Here is a 10,633-nt window from a genome sequence, read left to right as displayed (position 1 = left end):
GTCAGTAATTTGATATACCAATCTTTGCGTTTTATCATAAACAAATATTTGGGAATTTTGGTTTGTCTTAAATAAGGGCATGCAGTGGGGGATTCCTTTCCCTTATTGACAGTGTAGTGATCACTTGTGTTGTGAGGATGTTTCTTCTGCAATTTGATTGGTTGGCAGGAAAAATTGATGAAAAAGAAAGAAAATGGATATGTTTTGTTTTGTCAAGTCATGAGAAAATTATTCTTGAAGGCTCAATACAAAGTTGACAAACATGTTATCTGCATGAAATAAGTTTTTCTTGGAATCAGCATGCACATAGTTTCCACATTTTTTGAAGCATCCATTTGAACATAAATTGGCATAAAAAAATTATTGGTACCCTTTTATTAACTGAAACAATCTTAAATGCTACACTAGAAAAGGAATTGCTACACCTAAGGAAGTCATTCTTCTCTCCTGACTCGTGGACGAGAGAAACATTCAAGGATTTCTCAAGGTGATCTTAGTCTTATGCTTGTTGCTTTTACCCCTTTTTGATCTCTCTTGCTCCACCAAATTTAATATCCGGAGATTCTTTCATTCTTTGAAGTGAGAGCTAATCATGTCTATTAGCTAAGCTGTTGAAACTTTGTGATCTTGAGGAGTACTCCTGAATGAGTTTAGAGAAGAAAGAATCCGGTCGTTTCAGTAGCTTTCCTGGAGTGTCATATTCTGCAATTCTTCCTGTTCAATCAAAAGCCCTTTAAACTCTTGTTCAATATTTTCATGATATATACTTTAGTGTGTATGTCAATATATATGTTCATGAATTATACTTGCCTTCGCTGAGGACCAAAACGAGATCGCTATCTATAACTGTGTGGATTCTGTGAGCTATAGTGACAACTGTCTGATTTTTGAACTCTTGACTAATGATCTTTTGTATCACTCCATCAGTTGCAGAATCAACAGATGCCGTCGCTTCATCCAGCACAAGAATGCTACTCTTCTTCAGCAAGGCTCTTCCAAGACAAAATAACTGTCTTTGGCCCACACTCCAATTTTCTCCATTTTCAACCACTGTTAATAGACATGCATATTACAGAGAGTCTCAAAAAAAAAAAAAAAAAAAAAAAAAGAAGGGCATACAATCAACAATATCCAATAGTCCAAGTTGATGAACCTGACCTGTGGAATCCAACTTCTCTTCCTTAGCACGCACTAGATGAACTAGTTGACATTTATCTAGAGCCTGTGAAGTTTATAATTTTTTCCAATTAGCATGATGTCAGATAGAAACATTGATAATGATGACTCCCTTCTGTTAAGTATATTTACACTTATTTTACAAATTATATAAGATCATTTGTAACTTGTTATTGAAAATTTGCATTTTTTTTTTTTTTAAATGTGCAACGCATAATCTACCACCTCTTGAATGAGGTTAGATTCTTGGTATTGATAGGATAGAACCTATTACCTTCTACATTTCAGTTTGCAGTTTGTCATTTCACAAGAATATTACCTCCCATATTTCACTGTCAGAATATTGTTGTAGAGGGTCAAGGTTTGCTCTAATTGTTCCCTCAAACATTGCTGGGTCCTGTGGTATGATGCTAAGCCTTGATCTTAAGTCGTGAAGGCCTATTTTGCAAATGTCCACATCATCGATGATGATGCTTCCCTCTCTGGGTTCAACAATCCTGAAAATAGCTTGTATGAGGGTTGATTTCCCACTTCCTGTCCTTCCTACAACACCAACTTTCTTCCTTCCTGGAAATGTACAGCTAATGTTTTTTAGGACAGATGGAAGATGTTCAGCGTAGCGGATCTGCAAGACAGTCAAGCCACTTGTATGTATAAGTAAATTAAGGTAACAACTGCTCAGGAAAAAAAATGTAAGGCAACAACTTAGTAGGATAAATTGTGGATTTTTGTTAAACTGGATTTGACACACAACCATGCTGTTACTTCTTGGAATTGTGCTTACTATAGATGGATCACAAAAATAAATTGATATTTAAATCAATGTTGAAGATTTTGAACATATTTTGTTGTGGTTTTAACTCTACTTTAGAGGCTTACCTGCAAATTTTTAAAGCAAATTGTTCCAACTTCTGGCCAGTTGTTTGGTGGTCTGCTCTCTTCAATCACAAGTGGTGCTTCACTTTTTATATTTGAGTACTGAAGAATTCTTTCAACTGATATCATCTTATTTTCTGCATTGCATATGTTCCATATAACTGAAGCTTGCAAAACGTTCAAATTGATTCCATATGTTACTGCCAACCCTGCAATGCCTGTTACAAAGCACAATTCCAGATAAGTTTTCTCATTATATTTTTATTTTTATATTTTTTAAAGAAACTCTATTTACTTGCAAGAAAATAGGTCACTGACTGAGTATTTGTTGCAATGCATTTTTGTTATGTTGGTACCAAATCCTAATTTTTCCTCGGAGATTTTCAACCCCCCAATTCAAAGGTAGCAAATAATTTTTTAACAAATGTTACATTCATGGAAATAATAGTGCATTGTTTCTGAAATGACTAGTGATACTCACTTGGATTGATAACTCCTTCAGGGAGGGTGACTAGTAAAACCAATGAGAAGGCAAACACAAAGTTGGATAGCAAATTGAGTCTAAAAGAAAGCCATTCCATTGCTGACACATTATGAAACCATGGCCTTGAGTGGTTGTCAACAAGACCGAGGTTCCCATCAATGAAACGGTCTCCTTGATCAAAAGCACGGATTGTTGCTGCTCCTGCTAGTGATTCTGCAAAGTGATGGAGGATTGGTGCTCGTTCAATACCTGATAAGCGGGCCAGTTCTCTTGCTGTTGGTATGTAATATTGCTGGAATAACCACAATTAATAATTGATCAGCTCCGGGATAGAGAGAGAGAGGGGCCATTCTGAAGCTACTTAATAATAATCTCACCTAATTATGCTTTTCATAATGTTAGAAGTGAATCCATTTTGTGATTTTATTTTTAGTTTTTCTGTTGGCAACACAGTTCTTGTTAATATGATAGTATTCAATTGCTTTAGAAGTCAAAATTGTTATTGCCCTTGTCATGCTCCCCACACATTAAGTAATCATATCCAGTATATATAGAAGATGAAAGAAGTCTCTTACTTGGTACCATATGCAGATTGCAGTTACTGGAATGAAAATGACAAATACTTCCCATGCCACTTGTGACATCACTGCAATAGTCCCTAGAATCTGAATTATTGAGAAGGCACACCAACCTACTCTTCCTGCCAGTTCCAAGTCTAGCACACTTTGATCTGTAGATGCCTGCAAGTGATGTAACCTTAGGCTGTTAGTTTTCTTGAAAAATATCACTAGATTGAAGTTATATCACTAATTGGAAGCTATTATTTTCTTACATCTGGTTTTGAAGCCACAAGTCAAAACTTTGACTTATGATTGTATGTTTTGTCTAAAGGAAAGTCATTTTGGTATCACACTATTTGAGCTTCTCGTAATTCACATCTTTTTATTTTTTTATTTTTTTCATGGGGTAGTCTCACTGGAGTTGGAGGATTCTCTGGAAATTTCCTTCTTATGTTATGTTGGGATGTGCCGGTCGGACGCTTTTGGAGAGAAACAGCATACCATTTTGCAACAAGAACGGTTTCCCCTCTTTGATTTGATAGCCTGTTTGAAATTTCTTGTTCAGCGGATAATAGCTATGAAAGGAGTTCCATATTCTGAGAGTTGTCTTTGCTTTATTGTCAATAGGTTCTTCCCTTCACATTCATTTCCATGATTCCTTATCCTCTAAAATTTTACATATTATTTATTTTATTTTATTTTGATAACAGCATATTGAATTTTAATTGATTTGAACTTGTTTGAATTTCCTTATTTGGATGTTGTATATGTTAAATTACCAATTATCCCAAATGCTTAAACTGATAGGAAGAGGTAAATTTAGTCATTTAATCATTACTCTAACACTCTCTCTCATGTGTGGGCTCAAACTCTTTTTTACTGGGTGAGGCCCAGCACGTGGAATCTTTAATTTAAATGGAGATGAATTGACGGAGTCAAGGTTTGATCCCATAACCTTTGGCTCTGATACCATGTTAAATTATCAGTTATCCCAAAAGCTTTAGCTGATAGAAAAAGATAAATTTAATCTTTTAATCATTACTCTAACAGTATATAACCCTTGCAAGTTATTAGTTAGTTGATAATGCAATTTGTTTTTGTCTTGATTTTATAAACATTCAGGTAACTAGAAATACATGAATGCATACACGATCAAGTAATTACTTAATGACAGTAATGTAGCTGCAATTTTCATCTAACTTTCTCTTCTTTTTTCTTTTAATTCCCCTTATCGTTTTAAGCTGTTTCTTCTTCTTCTAACATCCTACTGTTATTATTATTAGTTTTTAGTAAGAAAATGATAGTACACTTACTAATGGCATAGACTCAGCATAATACATACATTCAACTAAAATCAACATAAACTGTGTCAAAGTATAAGTTACCCGGTTTAAGATTCTTCCAAATGGGGTTGAATCAAAAAATGCCATTGGTGCCCGGACCACACTACGCAGCATTTTGGTGAAAAGCTTTTGTGATGTCCAAAGTCCTGCTAGTGCTACTAGCGTGGCTCGCACCAGCACGCAAAGTGAACTTCCAATGGCAAGTAATACATAAACAAGCAATACGAAGTTCATCGCCACTTTCGGTTGAGTCTCACTTGTGGGAGGAGTAGCCCATGCCATCCAGTAGTTACTTGCTATCTGTAATACTTGGAATGATGACTGTGCCAAAATGATGAATGGAACTAGGAGTCCACCTTTCACAGTGGTCAAATAAGACCAGTAAACTTCTTTACCAATGCTTCCTTTCTCTCTTTCTTCATCTTGGACCAATTTGCCTGCTTTTTCTGTTATTTCTAGAGAAAGATTATGCTCTGAGTCATGTTGCGTGTGTAAAAGCTCTGCATTTAAAGTTGAATCTATGTTGGATTCATCATCAGCTGTTGGACTTGGAGATGTTCTACTTGAGTTTCCTACTGTGAGGATGGACTCTAGAGCTTCACTATGAGCCCCAACTAAAACTTCAAATCCTATATTTTGCTTTAAAAGTTCCTCGAATCGTCCAGCTTGTGAAATTCTTCCATTTTGCATCACCTGTTGAAATTTATGTCAGATGCAGTCCAATGAATCACAATCCTAAGCTTTGTAGCAAATTCTGTAAATTTTCGAACTCCCAAGTTAACATTCTTGTGATTTATATGTACTTCAGCAAAATAAAATTAATTCTTCATTAGGTTCCTCTCTGTAAGGACATATGCTTCTTTTTCTTAGCATTTCCTTTTTCAATCACACAAAACTATCCTAGAAATTTTTTCAATACGTCACTACTATATAATATCCTATTCTTTTTTCTTCTTAAATGATTAAAGAATGGAGAGAGAAGTTGTTATGTCTTGCTTACCAGAATAAGGTCTGCTGCTGGAAGAAACTCAACTTGGTGGGTAACAAAAAGTATAGTCTTGTCTTTAAGAATCCCCATCAGGCATTCCTGCAAAGGGTAAATGAAACAATACACAAATGTCAATCTCTATTGACCCACAAAAAAAAAAAAAAAAAAAGTCAATTTCTATTGAAATGTTGCCTCATACTAGGAGTGGCTGAGCTGTTTAGTTATAGGACCTAAATGTGAGAGACATCCCTATACTTTAATTTCTGACATGGTCTACTAACCTCAAAAATTTGGGTGCCAGTATGAGCATCAACAGCACTGAAAGGGTCATCAAGTAGATATATATCAGCATCCTGGTAAACTGCACGAGCAATCTGTATCCTTTGCTTTTGGCCTCCACTCATATTTATCCCTCTTTCTCCAATTTCTGTTAGGTCACCAGAGGAGAAAAGTTCAAAATCTTTTTCCAAAGCACATGCTTTTACTGTTTTGTCGTACTTAGAACCATCATATTGATTCCCGAAGAGAATATTCTCCCTTACATTTCCTGTTAGTATCCATGGAGATTGAGGTACATAAGCCTTTGTACCACTGATCTCCACTGTCCCTGATAGCTTTTGTATTTCTCCAAGAATGCATGAAAGCATGCTAGACTTACCTGATCCCACAGTCCCGCATACTGCCACCTTCATTCCCCTCTTGACTTTTAAATGTATTCCTTCAAGAGTTGGATTTCTAGACTCAGGATCCCAGCTGAATTTCCCACTGTCAATCTGGATGTCAAACTCTGTTTGATCTCTTGGAAGATACTTGATGGCGTCGCTTTGAATTTCCTCTTCTTGTAGGAAGGAAGCAATTCTATCTGCTGAGACTTTTCCTTGTGCAATTGCAGAGAGTAAGTCAGGCAGACTGAATATAGGGTCTTGTAGCATTCGGAAGGTGGCCAAAGCAGATAAGACTCTCCCAGCTGTGAGTTCAATCCCCATTAGCATGCATGTCCCAAAAGTTACCACAGAAATTAATGTAGGTGATCCCCAGAAGATAAAAGCTGACAATGCTGATAATCTTAGTGATTTCCATAACCAACTATACTCTATTTTCCTCAAGCTCTCTAAACTGTTAAGGAATTGACTGTCCCATGCTTGAAGTTTAAGAGTCTTCATGTTTCGAAGAACTTCTGAAGTGGCTTTCATCCTATTGTCCTTAGCTTCCATGATCTTAGATTGGTATCTCTTTTGGAGCCTTGTAAGGGGTATATTGCAAGCCATAACTACTGAAGTTGCGGCTAATGCACCCATTGAACCTAAACCTAGAGTTGTATGTAGAATGTAGATGGCTAAGGAAATTTGTATGGGTAACATCCAAACTATATTTAAGTACCAGATGAAGTCTGTGATTCTTTGGATATCTACACTCATATAGTTGATGATCTCTCCACTAGTGTGGCTTTGGCGAGATCGGCATGACAGGACTAAACCCTTTTTATAAATGCGAGATATCATAGCAGCTCTAAGGCGAAGGCCTAGTTGGCGTGCCCCGAAAATCCATTGCCTCTGTGCTACTGTCTCAACCATTTTGGCACCTAGAAAGCCTAGTGCAAGAAGGTAGCCACTCTCTAAACTCCGGGTGCTCTTCTGGGACAGGAAATTTACAAAGTCGTCTATGAGGTATGGGCCAACATATGATGCTACAGCACTAACCACTGCAAAAAATGCATTGATTGCTGCTTTCTTCCTGATAAACAAGTAGATTGCCTTGTAGATGGATGGGTTTGTAGTTCCATCTCTCTCCTTAACTTGTTGAAGGCTCTCTTCAAATGAGTGGGAAAGAAATCCTGCAGAGTCCTTAATATCAACGTCTGGAATTTCATCCGGTTCAAGGGGTTTCTTAAACCCAAGAGCAAATAAGGGATTGAGCCAAGAGAAGGTAACTAGTTGGACAAGAGTAGCTTTCCCGTATAGAGATTCCCTAATGCATTCCAAATTTTTATCAGTTTTTCCATTCAGAAGGGGCTCAACAGTGCCACTTGGGGCAATGAAGACAATGTCTGTCTTCCCTCTGATTGAAATGCCCATGAGGCATGTGGATGCAAGCAGACCAAGGAAGTCTGCAAAATCTCTTGCGCCAAGCTTGCCATGGTTTATCATTATAAAATGGGTGTCAAGAGCTATGCAGATAATGGACAACAAGAAGCTGCAAAGCCACCATCCTCTTAGGATCCAGGGGAACTTGATGTACTTTCTATTTGGTACCATGTATACTGCAACCAGTGTAATTGCCCATGATAGCACTTGCATGGTTTCTGATGAAAAGGCCCAAGCCTTAGAGTTGCACTGAGTTCCCATACCATTTAGCAGCACCAGTAGCATTAAGAAATGAGTCCCCAGTAGTAAACTGGTACAAATTATGCTAGCCTTATAGGCAATGCTGACTTTTATTCTGATGGGGTACTTGTCTATGCCTCTATCTGTAACCCTTGCTCTCTGTTTGAAAATTAGGCCCAAAAGTTTTCCTGCAAGATGTAGTAAGATAATTACAAGGAACCCCAGTGGCACAACCATGCTGACATGCTCCCAAAGACAGGGTGATTCCAGCTGCGGCCATCCTGTCCAAAATTGAAGAATCTTAAGTTCTGTCAAACATCGTGAAACAGGTTTCAAAAGCCATACACAAATTTGTTTCACTTCTGTGCTATAGTCCATGGCCATGACAGACAAGCTAGTTGATCTATAACTTCTTTTATTTGATTCATGTATAACTACCAATATCAAACTTGATTACAGTGATAAAGATTATGTGTGAAATTTACCTGTGATGAATAATTTCATCGACGAAAAATCCAACTGTAACTTTATCTTGTTCTATGCAGAACATATTACTGGAGCTTACTATCAAAGGGTGGCTGACTAGTATTTGCTTGCCTTTGTTTTTGCTAGGGAATGTAACTCTTAGGCAGATAAACATGGTTGTTTGGTGCTAGGAGCTTAGGAATGATAAATTGGGTACACTCTACAACATATTTGTTACAATGAAATAGTTCATATGTATTCTGCAGCTTAATTGTCCAATTTCCTTAGTATTTGAGTAATTATGAATTTCTGATCTCTCTGTTTTGCTGCTCTCCTTTTGGTTTTTGTTCATAAACTACTTGAGATTGCTGGAATCTCCCATAATATGGACACTTTGTTAGAAATCTAAGAGAAAAAAACTTAGTACACTCTGACTCAGCAATTTTCATTTGTACATAGGTTTCAATTTGAGATCCCTTCTCCACTTTACAGGGACAATCTTGATCTGGGTTTTCTATGCACTCATTCAAAACAAGGAATATTGGAAGGAATATCTTGTATGCTGAGTATATTGGAAGGAATATCTTGTATGCTGATTAGGTCCATGTGAAAATACATATTTGTCCATGCAGATGTAAAGAATATTACAAATTATGGCAATATACGTGGCACTTACCATATCTATATTAGCTACTAAATATTAAATTTAACTATAAAAATTGCAAAAATCCAGTACTCCAAACATTTTTATTCAAATTAATCACAAAATAAAAATGTCCAATAAAGTATATTCTAGAGGCGAGTACTTCTAGAAACGGCTTATAGATATCAGCGCCTAGATAAGCATGAACATTTAATTTATAAGTATTTTCAATATCCACCCAAGCCTATATGATTTATCCATGTAAGCAAAAATGTCGGGATCTAGCTGATTTTTTATTTTTTTATTTTATTTTCTGAGCCCTACCCTAGGTGAGTTTGTTGCACTTGCATAGTTTGCATCGACAACATTTTTGCTGAAAGTAGAGTTTGATTTGGTGGAGAGTGGCTCAAGAATTTAGAACGCCATATATATATATATATATGCACACAACTGTAAATTTCAGCGAATAAATCAATGCAAAAAAAAAAAAAAAAAAAACCAATGGCATGATAAGTTAGAGAAATAATTCTTTTCCTCCCCACTAATTCTCCCCCCGTTCAACGTACTCTTACAAATCCAATAGCACGACTCGACAAGTTAAGGGTATTGAGGTGTTTTTGAAGTTTCAAAAAACTAAAATAGTCTTGATTCAAGAATGAAGTTGGAATATATATATGTCGTATTTTGAGCAAGCTAAAAGTACATGAAACTTACCCAAAAAACACACAAAAAAGTGTGTTTGTGGGCTTAAAAGAGTTATTATCTTTGCATAATCCATCAACACTACAAACTAAAATGACAAAATTAAACCATACTTTGTGTTGCATTTTCAAATTGTAGAACTAACATGCTTTAGCCATAACACCAACTAAATATAATTATGGGGTTGTTTAAGTTTCCTTTACAACCCCATAAGTTTTTACGTGTCTCATAACACGGAATCTCTCTAACGGAGGGCCCATCAGACCCATCTCTACAGAGTAAGCTCCGAGTATCTGCAATTACTTGCAAACCACAAATATCACTTAAGTCCGGACTCAAACTCAAGACCTCGAGGCATAACACCATTGAGGCTTCCATTCGAGCTGCCCATGCATGCGCGCGGGACTTATATGTGTCTCTTTGTATGTGAAATAGCTACAACATATACTACTTACGTGTTGCACGACGTAAATTGAACATGATCATGTCCTCCCAAAGCATGCTTCCTTCTCTTCCTTGTAGCTAGCTGCTGATAGATTTCTGTATCTGTATCAGACAACCTAAGAATATATATTAGGTTGTGTAAAGACTAATACAGAAAGTTTGGAGAGCAGGCTTTGTGATTGATGGGGACCCTGACAAAGAAGTAGGAGGAGAGGTGGAGAGGGAGAGGGAGAGGGAGAGAGGAATTAACATAAAGATTCGGACATATCACAAGTGTATATATGTATTGATTGTAGGAGTTTGTTTTTTTATGGTGTTTTTCTGAGAGGGAGTGAGAGATATCACGTGATGAGAGCTCATTTTTAAGGCCTTTTTGGCTGCTTATTTTAACTCATGTTGGAGTTTTCTAGTGTGGTGTTTGGGCATGTGAGCAGCAATCAAAAGCTAAATGATGGGATCTTACTTTTTCTTCTCTCGGGCACCAAAATGATGGGTCTTTTACAAAATTCTAAAGTTGGAGGGAGAACTAATAAATGGCTTAAAATCAAGCTAACTCCACTAGTGTGTGGAAAGTGGTGGCTCATGTGTGAGTCTTATCAGTCTTTTGAGTGGTGGAGAATATCCTTTG

The 10,633-nt window shown here is 36.8% G+C and overlaps 1 protein-coding gene across 1 annotated transcript; it reads right to left on the bottom strand.

The window, feature by feature from the left end:
• Positions 1-346: 346 nt before the first annotated feature.
• Positions 347-10,309, bottom strand: LOC132178785 (putative ABC transporter C family member 15). Its single transcript, XM_059591340.1, has 10 exons — positions 10,017-10,309; positions 5,709-8,032; positions 5,440-5,526; positions 4,482-5,132; positions 3,112-3,276; positions 2,534-2,828; positions 2,056-2,270; positions 1,496-1,801; positions 1,159-1,222; positions 347-1,050 (listed from the first exon to the last, which is right to left on the bottom strand). Exons 1-10 carry the CDS (start codon positions 10,060-10,062, stop codon positions 794-796), a joined length of 4,410 nt encoding a protein of 1,469 aa, XP_059447323.1. The 5' UTR covers positions 10,063-10,309; the 3' UTR covers positions 347-793.
• Between the last annotated feature and the right edge of the window lie 324 nt (positions 10,310-10,633).

This window comes from Corylus avellana, chromosome ca1 (assembly GCF_901000735.1).
Source record: "Corylus avellana chromosome ca1, CavTom2PMs-1.0".
NCBI classification, from domain to species: Eukaryota; Viridiplantae; Streptophyta; class Magnoliopsida; order Fagales; family Betulaceae; genus Corylus; species Corylus avellana.
The sequence above is the reverse complement of the archived record's forward strand: the minus strand, read 5'-3'. Positions and strand labels throughout refer to the sequence as shown.